The sequence below is a fragment of the Triticum dicoccoides genome, chromosome 1A (genome assembly GCF_002162155.2).
Source record: "Triticum dicoccoides isolate Atlit2015 ecotype Zavitan chromosome 1A, WEW_v2.0, whole genome shotgun sequence".
NCBI lineage: Eukaryota > Viridiplantae > Streptophyta > Magnoliopsida > Poales > Poaceae > Triticum > Triticum dicoccoides.
The window spans coordinates 310296271-310318755 of NC_041380.1; the positions used below are offsets into that span (position 1 = coordinate 310296271).

Sequence of the window (22485 nt, forward strand, 5' to 3'; positions counted from 1 at the left end):
CAGGGCATAGGCGCTCCAGGAGGAGTCCTACTCCCACCGGGAGTAGGACTCCCCCCCTTCCTAGTTGGATTAGGACTTGGGAGGGGGAAGAAGGAAAGAGGGGGGCTGGCCCCCTTACCCTAAACCAATTCGGTTTGGGCCTTGGGGGGCGCGCCCCACACTTCCTTAGCTTCCCTCCTTTTCCACTAAGGCCCATGTAGGCCCATTAAGCCCCTGGGGGGTTCCGGTAACCTCCCGGTACTCCGGTAAAATCCCGATTTCATCCGGAACACTTCCGATATCCAAACATAGGCTTCCAATATATCAATCTTCATGTCTCGACCATTTCGAGACTCCTTGTTATGTCCCTGATCATATCCGGGAGTCCGAACAACCTTCGGTACATCAAAACATAAAACTCATAATATAACTATCATCGTAGCGTTAAGCGTGCGGACCCTACCGGTTTGAGAACTATGTAGACATGACCGAGACACGTGTCCGGTCAATAACCAATAGCGGAACCTGGATGCTCATATTGGTTCCTACATATTCTACGAAGATCTTTATCGATCAGATCGCATAACAACATACGTTGTTCCCTTTGTCATTGGTATGTTACTTGCCCGAGATTCGATCGTCGGTATCTCAGTACCTAGTTCAATCTCATTACTGGCAAGTCTCTTTACTCGTTCTGTAATACATCATCCCGCAACTAACTCATTAGCTGCAATGCTTGCAAGGCTTATAGTGATGTGCATTACCGAGTGGGCCCAGAGATACCTCTCCGACAATCGGAGTGACAAATGCTAATCTCGAAATACGCCAACCCAACAAGTACCTTCGGAGACACCTGTAGAGCACCTTTATAATCACTAGTTACGTTGTGATGTTTGGTGGAACACAAAGTGTTCCTCCAGTAAACGGGAGTTGCATAATCTCATAGTCATAGGAACATGTATAAGTCATGAAGAAAGCAATAGCAACAAACTAAACGATCAAGTGCTAAGCTAACGGAATGGTTCAAGTCAATCACATCATTCTCCTAATGATGTGATCCCGTTAATCAAATGACAACTCATGTCTATGGTTAGGAAACATAACCATCTTTGATCAACGAGCTAGTCAAGTAGAGGCATACTAGTGACACTCTATTTGTCTATGTATTCACACATGTATTATGTTTCCGGTTAATATAATTCTAGCATGAATAATAAATATTTATCATGATATAAGGAAATAATAATAACTTTATTATTGCCTCTAGGGCATATTTCCTTCAGCACCTCCTGCACGCATGTCCTTCGTGGTCGCCGTGTCGTGCAGGCCAGCTCCTCGCACGTAGTAGCTCGTTAGGGTCGTCGTCGCGTCGTGCTCGTCTTCGTGTCGCCACCTCTGATCCTCATCGCCGGCGTTGACTCCGTCATCGCCCGGTGCCGTACGTTGCACGTACGAGTGCGGGACCCTCCTGCGGCCCTGTTGCACCTCTCCGACGCCCCGCTAAGCCACCGGAGCAACTCCGGCGAGGCCTCCGTCGCGCTCGGTCGCCGCCGACCACCTCCTCTGTTTTTCCCCTGCTCCCGCGTGCGTGCGTCACCACCTTGGGGCCCCATGCCGGGATCCACTGGTCAGCGAGTCAGAGGCCAGGTCCCACCTGTCAGCCTCACACCCACACTCACACTCTTCCGACACATGGACCCACGGGCCCACCTGTCATCTGCACGCCCCGGTTTTAACCCTAAAGGGCATCTGTCCATTTTGGGTCTTTCTAGTTTAGGTCGTTTCCAAATTGGGCAAGTCCATTTCTGGACGTTTCCAAATAAGGAAATGCCATTTCGGTCAGTTTCCTTTTTAGGCAGTTTTCAACTTAAGGCATTTGTGATGATTTTTCTACAACAACCCCAACATATTATATATGTTTTTTGGGTAGAAAAATCCCACCAATCCAGTGGTAGCTTTGGTTTTTGCATTTGAGCAAGTTCATGAACATGGCTTTTTGCATCATTAGACTGTTTTGGCATTTTGTGTGATTTATTCTAAGCTTGCTATGTAGGTGTTTGTCCCTTGGTTAGTTTCATTTTCTTGCCTGATACATGCTAGTATTTATGCCATGTCTCTTTGTGCACTTTGTGGAGTGGGACAAGCATGCAAAGTAGCTCTAGTAATGTTGTTGATTTCAGGGACTTAGAATTCTTCTAAGTCATTTTCCTGATGTTATTTTTATGCCTTGTATTCATGTTGCTACAGAGTGATCCATGCCTCTTTTGAGCGTGTTCAGTAAGGATGTTTTGTAGATATTGTTGTGCTCTATCCATCAATGTCTTTGTTTGCAATTATGGAGCACTCTAGCTTGACTCAATCGAGCTCTACTTTTGCTATAAAATGTTCCTGGCAGATTGTTTACATGTTAAGCGATTTTGCCGAGGTTGTTGTAGTTGATCCATGCATGCTATGAAGTTGTTCTTGCCATGTTTAGCTTCTATGCCATGTCTACTTGCTGGGTGTATGCTTAGTTTGTCATGCAATGCCTTGTGGTGAGTGCATCGAGCTTGTAAACATGCCTACTTAATATCTGTTTTGCCATGTTCCAGTTTTCTGCTAAGTCTGAATCTGTTAACGAAAATTGCTATGTTCACATGGTTGCCATTGTATGTTCTGATCCCTTTTGGCTTATGGTCAGTAAGGAACTTTTGTTGTATGCTTTGAGTAGCTTCATGCCATGCCTTGCTTTGCCATGACATGTTCCTATAGCATGTTGTTATCTTGCTCTAAACATTGCTTCCTGATGTTAAATTCCTGACTTGTTGATATTTTCACTAAGTCCGTAACATGTTATCTTTTGCACTTTTGCCATGCTTGTTTGAACCTGCTATTGTGTGATTTAGCCGTAGCTCAGTGTTCATCTTTTGTCAAGCATCTTGAGTGGATCCCTGCCTTGTGCTTTGTTGCTATGTTAGAGTGCTGTAACTTGTTGTTCTTGATGCATTTAGATGGCCTCGTGTTGTTAATCGCAGCTTTGTGCCATTATTGTTTTACTTGCCATTTGCAAACCGTGCATCCAATTCCGGTGATCTTTATATCGATTTCGACCAAAATCAACTCCTCTTTCCAGCGGCACTCTTGGTTTGCCAAGTTGAGGCCAGGTTCAATCTTTCCTTTCCGAAGCATGCATATGCACCGCATATCACGTCCCGCATATCATTGCCATGTTTTGCATCATGTTGTTTGTGCATTGCACGTGGTTGATTGTGTCTCCCTTTGCTTGTGTTATTGCTTTGGGTAGAGCCGGGAGACGAGTACGTGATCGAGGAGCCCGTTGAGTACGTTTACGAGGATCAAGCTTTCGTCTACTCGGAGAGCTTTGCAGGCAAGATGACCATACCCTCGAAATCACTTCTATCTTTGCTTGCTAGATGTTCGCTCTTTTGCTATGCCTATGCCGCGATACCTACCACTTGCTTATCATGCCTCCCATATTGCCATGTCAAGCCTCTAACCCACCTTGTCCTAGCAAACCGTTGTTTGGCTATGTTACCGCTTTGCTCAGCCCCTCTTATAGCGTTGTTAGTTACAGGTGAAGATTGGAGTTTGTTCCTTGTTGGAACTTGGATATTTTGTTGGGATATCACAATATCTCTTATTTTACTTAATGCATCTATATACTTGGTAAAGGGTGGAAGGCTCGGCCTTATGCCTGGTGTTTTGTTCCACTCTTGCCGCCCTAGTTTCCGTCATACCGGTGTTATGTTCCTTGAGTTTGCGTTCCTTACACGGTTGGGTTATAATGGGAATTCCTTGACAGTTCGCCTTGAATAAAACTCCTCCAGCAAGGCCCAACCTTGGTTTTACCATTCGCCACCTAGCCTCTTTTTCCCTTGGGTTCTGCAGACTCAAGGGTCATCTTTATTTTAAACCCCCGGGCTAGTGCTCCTCTGAGTCTTGGTCCAAACTGGGCGATGTCCGGTGCCACCAGGGGCAACTCTGGAATGGCCTACCCGACGTCTGGCTCATCCCAGTGTGCCCTAAGAACGAGATATGTGCAGCTCCTATCGGGATTTGTCGGCACATTCGGGCGGCTTTGCTGGTTTAGTTTTACCATTGTTGAGATGTCTTGTCACCGGGATTCCGAGTCTGATCGGATTGTCTTGGGAGAAGGAATATCCTTCGTTGACCGTGAGAGCTTGTGATGGGCTAAGTTGGGACACCCCTGCAAGGATTTGAACTTTCGAAAGCCGTGCCCGCGGTTATGGGCAGATGGGAATTTGTTAATGTCCAGTTGTAGAAAATTTGTCACTTAACTTAATTAAAATGCATCAACCGCGTGTGTAGCCGTGATGGTCTCTTCTCGGCGGGGTCCGGGAAGTGAACACGGTGTTGGAGTTATGCTTGAACGTAAGTAGTTTCAGGATCACTTCTTGGTCACTTCTAGTTCACGACCGTGCCTTGCCTTCTCTTCTCGCTCTCTTTTACGTAAGTTAGCCACCATATATGCTTGTGCTTACTGCAGCTCCACCTCATACCTTTTACCTACCCATAAGCGTAAATAGTCTTGATCGCGAGGGTGTGAGATTGCTGAGTCCCCGTGACTCACAGATACTTCCAAAACCAGTTTGCAGGTGCCGATGATACCGTGCAGGTGACGCAACCGAGCTCAAGGAGGAGCTCAATGAAGATCGTGTCCATTGAGTTGTTTCATTTCCAGTTGATCAGTAGTGGAGCCCAGTTGGGGGCGATCAGGGATCTGTAGCATTAGGGGTGGTCTTCTTCCATTTTGGTTCCGTAGTCGGACCTTGATTGTATCCGGATGATGTAATGCTTTATTCATGTATTGTGTGAAGTGGTGATTGTAAGCCAACTCTGTACCTCTTTCTTATTCAGTACATGGGATGTGTAAAGATTACCCCTCTTGCGACATGCCTACAATGCGGTTATGCCTCTAAGTCGTACTCCGACACGTGGGAGATATAGCCGCATCGTGGGTGTTACATATGGACCCTTAGATTCATGGTAAACTACTCACGCTTCATCGGAAGGGCGACATTGTTGATGTAGAGGCCCTCCGTGATCGAATCCCCCTCATGCAGGGTGCTAGAAAAGGCCCTAAGATGGGATCTCACGGGAACAGAGGCTTGCGGCGGCAGATATTTTTTTTCGTGGATGCTTCTGATGTTGGGGGAATATTTGGGTATTTATGAAGCAAAGATTAGGGCTGAAGGGTCTACGGGGGGCCCACAAGCCAGGGGGCGCGCCCCTAGGGCTTGTGGCCACCCCGTAAGTCTTATGGCCTCCTCTCCAAGTCTCCTGGGTATCTTTTGGTCCAATAAAAATCATCGCGAAAGTTTTATTCCGTTTGGATTCCATTTGATATTCCCTTTCTGTAAAACTCAAAATAAGGAAAAAATAGAAACTGGCACTGGGCTCTAGGTTAATATATTAGTCCCAAAAATAATATAAACTAGCATATTAATGCATATAAAACATCTAAAACAGATAATATAATAGCATCGAACTATAAAAAAATTATAGATACGTCGGAGACGTATCAATGCCCTTGGCAAGCTTGGCTTCTCCTCTTACTAGAAATGCACTGCGGCTATTCGCATGCTTGCATATAAAATTCCGGACAATCTTGTGGATGAGTATGTGTGTATGAGTGAGTCCACATGTCTCATGGCAATGTACAGTTTCCACAAGGCCATGGTGGCTGGTTCTCATAATGATATCAACGTGCTTCAACGTTCTCCAATGTTCACGTGGCTTGCTGAATGCCACTCCCCAGAGGCAACTTTGATATCAATGGCCACCATTACAACAAGGGATACTACCTAGCTGATGATATCTATTCTCAGTGATCAACTCTTGTGAAGACAATAACCAATCCGCAAGGAGAGAAGAGACGGAGATTTTTCCAAATGCAAGAGAGTGCTAGCAAGGATGTGGGGCGTGTTTTTGGTGTGCTTCAATCTCGATGGAGTATCGTTCAAAGCCCTGCACTGAAATGGGACATCAGAAGTTTTGGGAGGTGATGACTGCTTGTGTGATCATGCACAACATGACCGTGGAGGATGAGCGTGATGACAACATCTACAACCAAGGGTTTGATTTTCAAGGTGGAAATGTTGAGCCTGAGCACCAAAAACGGGCAACCTTTGAATATTTCACCCAATTTCATCATGAAAATACGTGATTGACATACTCATATGCAGCTTCAGGATGACTTTGTTGAGCACATGTGAAATTACATTGGCAATCAGTAGATGTATTGGTTCATTTTCTTTTCCGCCTATTCAAGACAATTTTGATTGGGCTGTAAAACTATTTATTGTGTTTTTATTTGAACGTGGAACTATTTGTTTTGTAAAACTATTTGGAATGTTTGATTTATTTGGTTATTTGGATTATTTGGTAATTGCATAGTCAAAAGGCCTCCAGCCGGCCGTGGCAGACCACATGCGGTCGCGCGTTGGGTGCGCCGCTAACGCATTTAGAAAAAGGGCCAGACGTCGTCCCATTGTCATTACCTAAAGGGATAAAATCCGAACAAAACAAGTGTTGGTTTGGGGTCGTGCGTTTGAGTTGGCCTAAGATCGATTAGGATTCATGCGGTCCATGATGGATCACATGTCATAAAGATTAATGAAAAACAAAAGAATACCAAAAAAACAGAAGAAAAAACTAGAGCCCGAAAGAACGGTTGTAGTTTTCACTTTTTCTTGGGAGCGTAGGCTATGCTTGCGAAGCAAAGTTGTGCCACTTACTGTGTTTTTTTCTTTTCGAGTAGAAGCACAGTTGTATGGAAGCATAAATTTGCTTCTTGTAGAGGTATAAATTTGTTTATCGTGGTTGTACTTCTCATGAAAGCGCAGATTATACTTCTAACAAAACAAATATGTGTTTCCACAAGAAACACATTTGTACTTCTCACGGAAGCTTCCCTCGCAAAAGAAAAGAAGCATAATTTTTCCGAGAAACACAGATATGCTTCGTAAAAAAAAGTCTTCTTCTTTAAAACCTAGAAAAAATCAGGTAAAAACTGATAAGCCAAAAAAACAAAAAACATCTAAAGCCCCAAAACACGTACAGAACAATTAAAAAAACTGAAATCCAGAGGGAGTACCTAGTACATAACACGGGACGATGACTGGACATATCACTTGACGTGCTCCGAGATCATAAAAAATGACCACTACAGATCCCCGAAGGGGTAACCGCTCGTTAGTGCCCTCCCCTATTTGGCGCCATCTGCGCCACCTATAGGCTTAATTGCAAATGGTGCACACCCCTCCAGTGCACATTGTAGGGAATGCGGTCCATGTAACATTTGTTTGGTTCTTTTTTCATTAACTTTTTTCGAACACATGAATCTATTCAAATTTATGAACTTTTTTTTACAAACTGAACAATGTTTTTAAAATTCACAAACTCTTTTTTGAACTTTTGAAAAAAAAATCAAACCCATGATCATTTTTCAAATTCATGAATTGTTTTTGAAAATCCATGAACTTTTTTCAAACCCGCAAACTTTTTGCAAAATCGTGAACTTCTTTTTTCAAATCCATAAACTTCTCCAATTTTACGTTTTCCAGTCTTTTTTATTCAAAAGTCAATGGCCAGTCGGTCAGGCGGTTGACCGGAGTTCCCCGAGCGAGGGAGAGATGAAGCGAGCAAGGCGAGCTGTCGTGTGTGAGCGGGAGCGAGCGAGCCGCGTTGATGGCCGGCCCAAAAGCAACGTCGCCCCACGGCCGCGCGCAATGTGCACACTGAATTTGTTCAATGTGCGCTTGTCCTGCGAATATTTGCCGGAGTACTATGATCTGATCTCACTCCTCGGTGCGCTTGCTGATTCGCCACTCCGTATGCCGCGCGTTCGGCGTGCGTGAGAGGATTAAGACGTGGCTAAAAATACTGGGAGAAGGGTGGAGCAGACATGCCATTAGCTGCAGAAAATGGAGCATTTCACGGGAGTGTTGGCTTGGATTATTGGCAATGAGTAAGAATTAACTAGCTGTACCAGGGACATTGATAAACAAAACAGGAATTCAAGCTCCAATTGACAAACAGTGATAACATAAATTGAATCAACCAGAAATTGAATCGGCTAAAACAACGCACATAGGTAGTAGCACCATAAGTTTTGCAGCAATAACCTGCCTCAAGCCCTGAACACAAGTTCACACATCTTCTGCTACGTAGTATCAGAAGATTCAGAAGTGACACCAATTATTGCACAACGTCACTAGGCGGCTGTAGCACGTAGCATCGACTCCAGAACGGGGAACTGGCCAACTCCTTACTCTGCATATGCATGGACGGGGCGATGGACGGGCAAACCTCAACCGTCGCAAACCGGGCAGTTGGGCCTGCCGGACAGGGCGAAGTGGCAGGGCACGCAGTGGCAGATGTGCATGTCCGGTACCAGGCGCACCGACGCTGGCCGCAACGGGCAAGCTGAGCACCAAATGTACTCGGCGGCCGCTGTTCCCGGCGCGGGCGCCGCCGCTGCGATCACGGCCCGATCATCGTTGGGTAGTGGCTGCGCCTGCGCGTCCGCCACTGCGGGCTGAACAGCGGGCGGCTGTGGCTGCCCCTGTGCATGTGCTGCCGCCGTAGGGAGCTCCTCCTCGTTCTCGGACGACGGCGCTTCTGCTTCATCAGACCAGGACAACGTTTCCTCGCTGCCAGATGCTCGCTCAACCGGGGACGACGCTTCCTGACCGACAGCTACTCGATCAAACATCTCTAAGTGGCCATTCACGAACCCTGCTCTCGGATCAAGAAGAAAGATGTCATTCCAAGAAACGAAAGGAGACCCAAGAAACGAACTGGAATCCAGGAAACAATTTGAAGCCAAGAAACCAAGTGGGAAATGGAAGCAAACTTACGGCGACCGATGTAGTCGATCTGTCCCGGCGCTGGCTGCGCAAAGTTGGCTGCCGGGTTGGCGTTCACTCCTGGCGACGGCAGAGGCTGCAGCGGTGGCAGCGGCGGAGGCACCACCCTCATGCGCTCCCCGCCTCTCCCGAGGCCTGCAAGAAACCAAGAAACGGGACTCGTAACACCAAGAATCCAAGAAAACGCGGACATCACGAAGAAGAAGAACAGCGTGCTTGCTCCTGAGATTTTCTAGGGAACCCACCTGCACCGATCCGGGGGTCCCTGGGATACACGTCGTCGTCGTCGGTTGTGGCGACCCTCATCCGTGCAGGTGGCCGCGGCGTCCCGGGAGCGTCGCCGGAGGCCTTGCGCTTCTTTACCATCTCGCTCCCCTCCGCAATCACCGCGCACCAAGGAATCGATTCAACGCTTCTGCAGGAAGAGAACCAAACTACCACAGCGAGATGGGGAGGATCGAGCTTGAGAAAGGAAGCATGAGGAGAGAGGAAATTTATAGGGGAGGGGCGACGCCCGGAGGAAGACGAGACAACGGACTCTGGGCTCAGTGCCGCGAGTTTCAGTTTGGGCGCGTGACGGCCCACTTGGGCCCGTTTAATGTAAGCGCAATATTTGACCCATAAACCTTTGTCCAGTCTCCAGATAGTTACAATGTGTATTTTGCACATGTTAACATTATTGCGCTTCTGCAACATTATTGCGCTTCTCCTCAAGCTTTTCTATAATATATTTATGCACGAAGAAACATCTTTATTTACCAAGAGACGTGTCTTTCTATAACAAGAGATCCTTACATCAATGCATGTGACTTTTTACACAATGATATGATTGTTTATAGGGCTCAACTGCCAAGATCCGATGGACTTGATTGAACCTTGATATAATCCAATTGGTGTTCTTCTTAAGATGATGTGGATTGATGTGAATACTGCATTGTGTGTGAGTTTTAGAATAAAGGAAATTTCAAAATTGAGCTTAATAACTACGAATATAAAGAAACTATAGATTGTAGGGCATTTCAAATGCTACAAATCAATATTCCAGATGTGCTAATTAATTTATGCATTTGTATTCAGTTTTGCCCTATGTGAACTTGCATCAAAATTTCTATGAAAAGGAACAAAATATACATTAGAATCATTTTCACGAGGATAATACTACACACTAAGCATCATAACTAACTTGTTTCAGTCTATTTATCATGACCTAATCTATGGTTGGGTTAGCTACAGCAAGCTAATTTGAAATCTCAGCAAGAATTGGCGAATGAAAGAGAGTCTTGGGGATGAAGGGGAAATCAAGAAGAGGTCACAAGTATGACAACACCCCATGCATCCTAAAAGTGGTGGTCCCACCAACATATCACACACTCGCACCATAAACTATTTAGACCTTCCCATTTCTTGCTTTCCCTATTTCTTGCTCAGCGTCGCCAACACCTACAGTTTCGTGACACACAACATGTGAGACAATACCACCCACTAGAGATGCATTGTGGCCCCATGTTGTTGCTTGAGTGTAGTGCTCCCTGAGCACATTGTATTCCCTGCACCTAGCCATGGTACACATGGTCTCCCACATCGTCATCCATTTGACCAATACATGATCGTGTGCCGCATCCCTTGCTTGGTCGGGAGCCTATCAGTACAGAAACACTACCTATCTGATCTAGGCGCAACCCATGTGGCAAGTCAGAGAGCACAAAAGTATAATCTCGAATTTGAGGATTGAACCGAGAGACATGAAAAATAGGATGTACTTCACTGCTACCATATACCGAAAATAGAGCATTTGTTGAAATTCCAAACAATTTTGATTTTTGAAAATCACCAAACAAGTTTTGAAACCATGTTCATTTTTTTGAGTTGGTGAACAAAATTTGAAACGTTAACATTTTGAAAAATGAATAACATTTGAAACTTTCAAACATTTTTTAAAATTCCCCAAAACATTAATGTATGATCAAAGTTTGCAAATGGGAACATTTTTTGAAATTCTGAACAACTTTTGGAAACATTAACTTTTCTTCAAATGTTTGCTAAATTCACAAATGTTCACTAATGAGAAAAACGAATTTTAAAAGTATCCATGAATCCAAATATTGTTCATGAATTAAATAATTGTTCACAAATTTCCAAACAAAATTTTAAAGTACAAACATTTCTTTTGTAATTTGTGAACATCATGTGAAATTTTGAACTATTTATGACATTCCATTTAAAAAATGGAATTTTTTAAATTGTGAAGTTTTAAAAATATTAAACATTTATTAAATCCGTGAGTAAATTTTGAAATAGAAAGCAATTCATGGTATTTGAAATATTAGTTGTTTGAATATTATATAAATTTATGAATTTATAGAATGATTTTTCTGAAAAGTAAAGAAAAATAGAAGATAAAATTAAACACAAACCTAAAAACCAGGAAATAAAAAAAGATTCAAAAATATTCTCGAAGTTTCCTAAAAGATGGCCAGGAACCCTCCAGAAAGTTAGTAAAACTGGCAATGCGAGAGAACAAGGTGGTAACCAGGGCCAACCCATGGATCCTCCGCGTAAACGCTGCAGCGCAATCTAGCACCTTGAGCGCTAACGAGGAGCTCTCGGCGATGCACTGGCAAGGGACACTTTCTTTGTGTCAAGTCATCGATCCATAGTGCGGGAGCCCACATTGCTCTAACTCTGTCATCTCGGCCTTCGTCCCGGGTCCTTTTAAATTGATGGGCCATGATTTCGAGCGAGTGGCGGACAAACCTGGCTAAATGGACCGGTCCTGGTGTGCCAACACAATAGCCAGCATGACGATCCGTGGCGAGCTTGGCTCGGCACGTATATACTCGGACCATGCCGGCACATGGCCTTCTTAGGCTCGTGCCTCGCCGCGAGGCTGGGCATGCATGCCGGCACATCACGGCCTATTTAATTTTCTTGTTTTTGTTAAATTTTTATACAACCTAACTAATAGGCTGAATATATAGGCTCAAAACAGCACAATAGAACCACCCGGCAAGGGTGGTCAGTGATCTCATCTAAAAAAACAACACAATAGATATAGCTTGAATCCTACGTGGGCCAACGGGATACACATGCCGCCGGGCTGCCCCATTTACCAAGGGGCCGTTCATGGGCTCGAGTTACAGCATGCAGGTTTAGCCCAAGCCCATCGGCCAGGTCTGGCGGCGGATAGGTTGGTTTCGTGGCAGCCAGGACGGGAAATCCCTATTCGCCGCTCGCTGCTGCAAAATATCGGGCTACCGCATAGGGCAGCGACGCGAGCGACAAACATGGGCCGGTCCATTTCGGTCTTTTGGGAATCATTTTTTTCGGTGTACTCTCCTTTTCGATCTTTTGGCTTTCTATTGTGTTCAATTTTGGGAAACTATTCAGTTCAGCCGGCTGATATTAACGATCGTGTCCGTCACCTCGTGTTTGTGCTACGTGTCCGTGGGCTCACAACAGCGGTGGCACTCTTATCCTTCGGGAAAATATCTGGTGCTCCGAGAGCACCTAAGTGCAAGCTGGGTCGTTGGATCTCAGATCAAGAGCTCCTGTGAAATGATTCACTTTTTCGCAAAAAAGCCCTCATAAGATTTGAAAAATGCGCGCAAGTACAACAACTACAGCAGCTCCTCGTATGCCGTTGGATCTAAAGATCCGAGGGCCCAGAAGTCCGTATCATGGGAGCATCTATGCTCCCATATCACAGGATACTCTTCCCTTATCCTTCTCCCACCGAGCAATTTGTTTCTCGACCAATCCATTCCCTCGTGTCTCCGCAACAGCAGCCAATAGACGCATGCGGCGCCAGCGAGTAAGATCTCCGCCGCCCGCGTCCTTCCTCTTTTCCTTCTCATCTCTCTCTCTCTCCCTCTCTCTCTCTCTCTCTCTCTCTCTCTCTCTCTCTCTCTCTCTCATCTCGCACGGATTCAATCGGCTGTCGCATCTAGATCGAGCAGCATCGACCGACGGACTGCACAACTTCAGCCGTCCCCTGCCTCTACAAGGCACGCCGCCGCTGGAGCCTTGTATGCTGCCATCTTTGTTGCATAGATTTTTTGCAGCATGACTTTTGTTTCAGAAAAAAAAATATACAAAATTTTCTGCAACATGATCTCTACTGCTAAAAAGTTATATACACGTTTCTGTAACATGACCTTTGTTGCAAGAAAATCTGCAACACAATCTATGTTGCAAATGTTTCTGTAACGTGACATTTGTTGCAAAAAAATCTACAACACAATCTCTGTTGCAGATGTTTCTGCAACAAGGCTTTTGTTGCAAAAGTAGAGGACAACGCATATTCATTAGATTGTGCGATATCTGACAGCCCACAAGGTGGCGGATCCTTTTTTTAAATCCGCCGGCGGATGCGTAGCGTCGCCCTTCAATTTTTCGTTTTTCGTTTTCCTTCTTTTTCGTTTTCCCATTCTCTTTTTTCTATTTCTTCTATTTTCTTTTTATTTCCTTTCCTTTTCCTTTCTCTTTCTTTTTCAAGTTTATTTCCTTCACAAAACTGTACAGAAATTTCAAAAAAGATTTGCATTTTTCAAAAATTTGTTCAAAGTTTCAAAAACTATGCCTGTTTTCAATTTTTGTTTACAAACTTAAAAAATTGATCTGGCTGTTAAATTTGTACACAAATTAAAAAATTGTTCAATATTTTAAAAAATGTAATTTCCAAATTTTGTTCAATCTTTAAAAAAAATCCCATTTTCAATTTTTTGTTCAGAAATTTCATAAAAGTTTACTATTTCAAAAATTATTCGCTAGTTTTGAAAAAATGTTCTAAATTCAAAAAGTGTTTCCCTTTTTAAATTTTGTTCACAAACTAAGAAATGTTTGGTTTCAAAAATATGTTCCCGTTTTCAAAAATTGTTTAATGTTCGAAACACAAATATTATAAAATTTGTTCACAAATTCGAAAAATGTTCACATTTTAAAATTTTGTTCACAAATTAGAAATTGCTCAGGAATTAATTTTTTTTCCATTTTTGATATTATTCGCAAAATTTGAAAATTGTTCCCATTTTCATAATTTGTTCACAAATTCAGAAAACTTTCATGTTTTTAAACTTTGTTCAAAAATTTAAATAAATTGGCAACTCTGAAAAATTGTTCCTCTTTTCTAAATATGTCCACAAATTCAACAAATGTTCAGGTTCCAAAATTTGTTCACAAATTAAAATATGTTCAGGAATTTCAGGAAATGTTCATGTTTTCCAAATTTATTCCGAAATTCAGTAAATGTTCATGTTTTTTAAAATGTTTGAGTTTTCAAAAATTTGTGTTCATTAAACAACTCAGGTTTTTTCGAGAAACAATTGCTTTCGAAATTTTAAATATATGTTGGATCTGTGCTGGATGTTGGTTCTGAAACATTTTACGCCCCTTCTTGTTCAATAACCTTTGGTAGCTCAACCGTTTAGAGCGCTTGATCTGTTGCGTGATATCCTGTGTTCGACCCCATCCTATGGCGTCTTACTTTTTAGCTACCGATTTGTTTCCTTCATGGGCCGGCCCAGGAACTCCCATAAATCGTCGGTAAACTCAAAAGAAACAGCGAAACACGCGCGTCGCGGCCCACAAAGCCCGCCAATCACCTGCTCTGTGCGAAGCCGCGTCTACTTGACGCAGAATGCGTCCAACAGGACCTCCCGCCAGGACGCAGGAGCCTTTCCACCGGCGCCGCCACGCCCACCGCCAGCGGAGTCTCGTCCATGGCAGTGGCACGGCCGTCGCGGGACACCTGGTTGAACTTGCTCCCGGCGGCGTGCGGGCACACGCACCGCCCTCGCTAGACCTGGGTATGCTCGTGCGCGCTCTGCCTGTTTAAATCTCTACGCGGCAATCTGTATTATTATTTTTTTAAACTAGGCAAAAGATTTGTCATTTTCATTGAATAAGAGAGGAGTTTAGAGTTGATGGCCAAAGGCCCGATTACAGGCCACTACTCTGGCGGCATAATATTATACAAATGCTTTGCGCTTGCAAGGCTCCAAAGCGAGCATTCATCTTTAATCTTGGCGATTTACACTCCTACCGGGACCGCGGTATTATGGAAAACCCGCGCGTTTCGCTTCTTCCAAATCTCCCAAGAGACAAGCAACATCAACGAAACCAGGGGGCGACGCGACTGGGTCATATGCGTGGCGTTGTGTCTCCACTAGCCTTAACAGACTCGAAATCGTGCAGCCCCAACCAACTTTTAAGCATGCCCCACACCCTGACGGTGAACCTGCACTGGAAAAGGAGGTGTGCCGCCGATTCTTGAACTTGCTTGCACAGCGGGCATAAGTGACAATTTGGCCAGCCACGGCGTTGTAGCCTGTCAGCTGTCCAAATCCTGTTGTTGATGACCAACCAAGTAAAGAACTTGCACTTGGGAGGAGCCCAGTTCTTCCAGACAATTTGGTTCATGTCCGTGTCCATCAGACCAAGGAATTGGGCACTGTAGGCCATGGCCGCGGAGTACTGGCCATCTTTGGAGAACTTCCACGAGATCGAATCCTCCATGCCGGGGTTTAGCTGAATGTGGGAAAGCCTTTCCCAAAGGACAGCAAACTGGGAGATGTGGTCAATAGAGATACCCGAAGAAATGTCCAGCTGGGAGATCCAATAACCATTATGCAAGGCCTTTTGAACCGAACACATCTTCTTTCTGGAAATATCATAAAGTTTTGGGGCCACATCCTTCGGCCTCAAACCATCAAGCCAGGTCGATTCCCAGAAGGATGCCCAAAGGCCATTGCCCACCATGACCTTGGTTGTCGCAGTGAAGATGTTCCGGTCGTTCTTATCACATGGGGTTCCCAAACCCGCCCAAGGCTTTGGCCAGGACTTGCCATTCGAACCACATCCACCGCAGCCGGAGAGCAGAGGCAAACTTTGCGAGGTGAAGCACACCTAACCCACCAAGCAGCTTTGATCTACACACCTGTTCCCAGTTTATCTTACATTTGCCACCTGTATTATGAACTTACCAAAGAAATCTTCTTCTCAGTTCAGGTACAGATAGCAACGACCCTTTTTGCTGCCATTCAGTGGTAGAGATTCGGTTGGCTGAGCCCAAGAATTTCATTTCAGAGAGAAGCCCCAATGCAAAAGACGGCGCTACGAAAACCCATTTTTATTGCTGCAACTTTCGTTACAACTTGCAAACTTCAGAAAACACACGCGCCGCCGACATTTCCACGGCACTTTACATACAGCTGCAGCTTATTTCTAAGGTCATACAACCAAAGCCACATTGCTCAATTCACCTCGTCTCAGCTCTATCGATCCTTCCTTGCAAACCCTTCCCCCTGAACTAGATGGATCGACTTGCTATGCTTTCGCCTACGGTTACTTTGGTGTCAGGATGTACATCTTGCAGTCATGAGGCGCCACCGACGCAGATAGCTGCCCCTGAGCAGAGAACGACGAGTGCTGCGCAACAAGACGGAAGTTGTTGTGATGATGAAACCCTGGAATGTGTAACGGATTGTTAAGAATGAGCACTGAGCTCTGAAGAAAGCAAGCTTACCGCCCATAGATCGCGAGCGGTGACGGACGCGGACCCCGGAAGCCCGACGTTTGACCAGTGTGCGGTGATGGTTGCCTGGTACCCCTGCCTGTTCCATAGAACCACCGCCTTTCTGTTGCCGCTGAGCGGGCCGGCCCAAACCTACAAAAATATCTCCCCAGTTTCAGTTTCAAGAAATCTCATCATGGAAGCCGCTACTAAGAGATTTGAATTGAGCAATACCTCCAAACCACCGTCGGATTGCACCTTCTTTCCCTGGACGCCTAGGCTATCTGTTCAGATGACTGTAGTATGAGTACACTGAAAATCCCATATGAAGAAGGTGTATCATGAGCAAAAAAGCGGAAGAGAATACTTGCCTTGGTTGACAGCGATGACCTCCTGATTGCTGATTATGGTCTTTGTCTGCGGGCTCATCGAGCGCACGTCGCACCCGATCAGAAGAGGAGCCTACACAACTCAGAACCAGGATTGCAGTGAGGAAATGCAGAATTTCTTTTTGAGAATTGTAACAGCATTACTAAATGCACATGGGACGTCATGGGTACCTTGGCAAGTGCCCAGATGCTGAAGTGCGAGCGGTACTCGGCTTCGGACATCCCACCATTTCCAACTTCGAGCATATCAGGATCTGAGATTGGAGCAGAACATCGTCTATCGATCAGTTCAAACGAAGCTAACAAATCATTGGGCAATCAGCAACACTGGGACAGATTCGTCTGAAACTCTTACCGTTCCATCCACCAGGTCCAGCATAGGAGGCCCATTTGTCATTCTGGTCCGCGCGGGATGTCATGCTGAAGTAACGAGGTAACCATGATCAGTCCTGCTAATTCTAGTAGATACCTGGCCAAAATCCCAGAGTTAATGAAATGAGCAGCACCTGCCCCAGTTGTCAGCAATGTCGCCAGTTGTCCTCCAGCTATTACCGCCCATGCCACGTGCCCATGTAGCAGGGTTTTCGTTTCCCCTAAACAGCAAAAGCACACAAGAGTGAATCAGCAATGCTTGATGTTTCTCCTTTCCATCCTAAAATGCTATGACGAGCAGACTCACCATTCGCAGAGTGAGAAGAAGATGTTCTGCCCGTATTTCTTCATGGCGTTGCTCATCCTAGTGTATCTGCATCAAACATGGCAATTTACTTTGCAATCTAACACATAAGACTCAATGCACTTGTCATGCCACAGTTTGAGGTATTGTTCTCCCTACCTTTCGTGGACACTCCTGCCAGCATCATTGCAGTTGTCGTACTTCAGATAATCAACTCCCTGGAACGTAAGAATTACAAGATCAATTTATGGTGTCAGTTTTGGTTTGGCACCAGCCGTCAGGTAAATAATTACAAGGGGTATATGCGATTCAGTAAACAGAATATAGATTCCATACCCAAGAAGCAAAAGTCTTCACGTCTTGCTCTTCGTGATCGAGCGATCCTGGCATTTTGTTACTGCATGTTTGCATCCTGCGACACGCGGTGACAGTTCGTTTCAGTTTATTGCCAGTTTATCATACATACAAAGTCTAGTTTTCTTGGGCTAGTGAAGAGTTTAGTTGCTGCTGTATAAGAAGAAATTAGTGTTATTTTTATGATGAATTGGATAGCTAGCATACCCAGCATCACTGTAGATACCGAGTTTCAACCCTTTCGCGTGCACATAATCTGCAAGCGCCTTGATGCCAGATGGGAATGTTCTTTTGTTTGGAACCATGTTACCCTGAGAAATCGTGATAGAACATTATCGATACTGACAGAAATAATATTATAAATCGTGTCCATATGCATAATTTTCTGCTTCTAAAACTTCTAATATTATCTTGGAAATAATTCATACTACAGTTGTCTGAACAGATAGGGATGGTTAGCTGAATTTCATACTACAGTTGTCTCTTGCACTTAATTTCTTGGATTGTGTAAAAACATAATTCCGCAGTTGCAATATTACTGAAATGATAGGGATGGTTAGCAATGCTCAAGTGCATCTCCTTACCTGGTAATCCCTGTTTAATTCTGCCCAGCAATCATCTGAAACAAGAGGCATGATATACATTTGAGTAAAACATGCTGTTAAAAATATTCTATTGTAGTAGTTGTGTCCAACATGTCATGGGAAATATGGTCCGGAGAGCAGTCCATACCGATGTTAACATATTTATAGCCCAATTGCGCCAGACCGGTGTTGATCAACGCATCAGCTGAAGGAAAGGAAAACAACGACGCAGTCATTACGATAGTACAATTTGACAGCATATCAAATTCTTCATGACATTATTGTTGCAGTAAATAAAGACAAGGACATCATCACGGGGTGTTGGCGTTGGTCCAGCACCAACAACCCAACTCTAGGGACTCAGTGGTTCTAGCGCTAAACTAACCATAGTTATGTGTCGATGGGGGTCAGTACAAATTGTACCATGGGAGCAGGTGCATGCCTCCTCTTGTTAGAACTTAAAAAAAAAAACTTGTCTGACCCAACTTGTTAGCTCAAAAGTCCCTATCCTGATACGTACATCTGTCATATGTGGATAGATTGCAGAGAGACCCTTGTGGTTTGTGACGCTAGGGTCAAGTGATTTGTTTATCCATCGGACCACAAAGACCGGAAAATCTGATCTGCCGCCCTTTCGTGATTGATCGGTTGGCCTTAAATGTGGATATGGGTCCTCATCACCCCTCATGAACGTAATTCCCATCAGAATTCTGCACAAGGGTCTACATATCTTACGCTTCATCAGAAATAAAGAAGTCTGTAGGGCATGTGGCATGTGAGCGTGTTCCTCCCCACTCTCGGTGGGTATAGTTGTGACGTGAAACATGCTTCATGCTTGGAATCTTTCCATTCTCGAGTGCTGGATTGGATTGGACCGATTAGGCTATAAGAAAGCCTACAAAAGTACTAAAGCATGGCTCCATTAGCCTGTTTTTCTTATGCAGATTTATGTAGGGCGAAAGGCATCTCTGAATCGTTGAAAGGGAGAAAAGGCGTCCGTGATTCCCAGATCTCATCCGGCTCAAGGAATAAAGGTTGGGTAGAGGTTTTGGAGGAGAGAATATGGCGATGCGCAGAGGCTGTCGTGTCCCTTGTATGGTTGGTGCAACTTGTTGCTTGCAAGCTGTAACATGCTTACTCTGTAACTGGCAACAACTAACAACAACCAACAGCAACGGGTAGGCTGTGCCGTCCGACAGTGTGTGAGGAGGGAGGGAGAGGCCTGGGGCTCTTGGGGGCAACGCCCAGCGCCGACGCCGACGCGGACGCCTCCGAATCGGCACAAAAAACTCTCGGTGCACCGACGACGCACCGCACCGCACAAATGGCCGATGTGCCCGCGGCCGGACAAAAGGGATCTAGTCTGTTGGCGAGGGATTAATTGGGCCTGCTGGCCTTTTCCATGGATCTTTCCTTGTTTCCTGATAAACAGGTCTCCGGGTCAGTGTCACCGACACGTCATTATCACGCCCAACGCTGGTACTCCCTCCGTTTATTTTTATAAGTCGTTTCAGACAAGTGAAATTGTCCTGTTTTGCACAGCGTCTGAAACGTCCACATAGCCTTATAAAAGTGAAGAGAGGGAGTACTATAAACAGCAGTTTAGCAAAAATCCATGAAGCGTACTGGTGAGTTATCCAGTGATTGGGCTGAATGTTTTGCTAACCTACAGTTATAGAGTAGCGTTGGGCGTGATACTGATAACGACATGTCGGAAAGCACAGTGATTGGGCCGAATGTGCATTGAACAAGTGGAAAGGGAGGGAGGTGCACAATTGCAGGTAGGACCATAGGACCTGAGGCTTGAAACGGGGGTTGGGTTGGGTTGGAGTGGTTGTGGGAAGGAAGGAAGGAGCGAGCGTCCCGTACGTACCTGTCTCCCTGATGATCTCCTCGCTGATCCCGCAGTAGAAGTGGTTCCAGCTGTTCCACCTAACACACGAAATGTTTCATCATCAGTCAGGATTAAATTTAATAATCAGATTAAATTAGAGGATAAAATGGCGACCCATGACGAACTACATATATAGGTCAAAAGGAAAGTCGCGACTCATGACGAGGCACGTCCTTGGAAAAATGGCGATCATGACGAGGCTTGTCAAAGGAAAATCGCGACCCACGTCAAATTATTGCCGATGCTTGCGCATGACATATTTGCTTCTAGACCAATGTGGTACTACTTTTTTTTTTTGAAGGCCAATGTGGTACTACTGTATTGACTAGTAGTATTGAGCAACCGACACAGAGAGGACCGAGTAGGCGACTCGCCGGACCGGGTACGTGATGATGACCCATCAGCACCGGGACGGCAGTACCGTACGGCTCAGGTTGCACAGTTAAAATACTGCTATGTGCATGCAGCGCGAGGAGAGGACAGAGGCCAGGGGACAGGCACAAAGGCCAACAGAGAAAAAGGCAAAAGAAAGCATAGATAAAGGGGAGGGTCGTCAAATCTTTTCCCCTCTTCTTTGGGCGGGCTTTGCTCGCAGCCGCAGGCCCCCCTCGGTTGTTACGCAGTTTTTTGTTCTTTTCCGTTCAATTATAGACGAAGATCACTGCAGGTTTTGCATTACAGATGAAGTCACCGATCAATATATAGTACTAGCAGAAACAAACACTGTTGGATCCATGCGAAATCTGGAGCACCTACATGCTCGTTCCAATATAAATGCTGGCCAAAAGAAAATCTTTAGATCTATAGGAGTATATATGACTGGACGAGGGAAGCAGAGAGAAACGCCCAGCGCCTGCCTGCGCACGTGCGTGCCCACTGCCCAAGCAAGCATTTATCTTACTCCGCTCAGTTGCTCAATCCCTCATCTTACCGCCAAATATCTCATCCTATATCCAGCCAAAAGAAAGTACGTGGGGGGACAGAAATTGTAAGAAAAAAGGAAAACACAGTACGTAGGAAAATACCGTACGTGTAGCTACCAAGCGGGACAGAAATTGGAAATATCGCGTGCGGGAATGGAAGTGGCCAAAGTGGCTTTAACAAAAGCGTCCAAACCCCGGCCAGCCATCATGAAAGCGGAGGGAGCGGCTTAACGACCCGGTGGCCGCTGCCTCCGAGATTTGGCCATGCACCTCTCGCTTCCTCCGCAAGCGAGCCGCATATGAACGTCCCTTTCCCCGCCCCAAAGCCACCATTCTCACCACGCACCACCGCAGATTCTTTACGGTCAGCCCTACTCCTACTCCAGAGCGATGATACTACTATATTTTCATGTCAATAAAACTTTTGCTTTGTTCGTGCGGATTGGGCGGCAGCGTAGCGTGAGGCGGAGGATATGGATCGAATCGAATGCATGCTATACTATACCGGGCGAAAAGACGAGGAGGAAAAGACAAGAGGAGGAGTTGGGACGGTGGCGGCGTGAGTGGAAGTGCTCACCCCATCTGCGGCGTCCCGCCGAGGCCGTTCTCGAGCGCCTCCCGCCGCCCCCGCCGCGCGCGGAGCTGGCCCAGCGTCGCGTTCCCGGCCGCGTGCACGCGCACCCTGGCACCGGCCGCCGCCGCCGCGACCACCAGCGCGAGCAGCAGCGACAGGCTCGAGGCTCGCGCCATGGCTGCCGAGCGGGGAGGAGCAGAGGTAGGAGGAGGTGGGGTGGGTGGGGGTGGTACTGGTGGCGCCGGTGAGTGACTGCTGGAGACGCGTCTGACGCGCGCCTTTTTATAGGGCCGCGCGCGGGGACTGCGGGGCCGCAGTTTTCAAAATATTAAGCCCAAATATTAATGTTAATGTGGTACAATTATTTTCTTCTAGGAGTAGTAAATACAGTATTATTTGTTTTTGTTTTTGTTTTTGTTTTTGGGTGTGTGGATGCACTCCTGTGGCTTGACTTGTGTCGCCGGGCTCAGTGCAGTGCTCGCGGACCGGTGCTCCGTGGGATCCAGCCGTGCGTTCGGCTGCTGGTGGAGTGGTGGTGGCCCGCTGTCAGTGAGACGGGATGGCGTGGGCGGGGTGGAACACGGGATATGCCCCAGCTCCGTGTGTGCGCATGTACGTACGTGAAGAAAAATATCAACCGAATGATTTCTCACAACCTTTCGAAAAAAAAAATAGAATTGATTTCTTACCAGATACAGGCAATTCGAAATT

General features: G+C 45.7%; 1 protein-coding gene across 1 annotated transcript; it reads right to left on the minus strand.

The window, feature by feature from the left end:
* Positions 1–15976: 15976 nt before the first annotated feature.
* On the minus strand, positions 15977–21986 carry LOC119270187 (alpha-galactosidase-like). Its single transcript, XM_037552164.1, has 15 exons — positions 21778–21986; positions 20257–20315; positions 18532–18588; positions 18384–18418; positions 18007–18110; positions 17782–17857; positions 17605–17663; positions 17449–17514; positions 17276–17362; positions 17125–17189; positions 16941–17023; positions 16752–16842; positions 16615–16664; positions 16393–16533; positions 15977–16295 (listed from the first exon to the last, which is right to left on the minus strand). The coding sequence occupies exons 1-15, from the start codon at positions 21948–21950 to the stop codon at positions 16212–16214; spliced, it is 1230 nt and encodes a 409-aa protein (XP_037408061.1). The 5' UTR covers positions 21951–21986; the 3' UTR covers positions 15977–16211.
* Between the last annotated feature and the right edge of the window lie 499 nt (positions 21987–22485).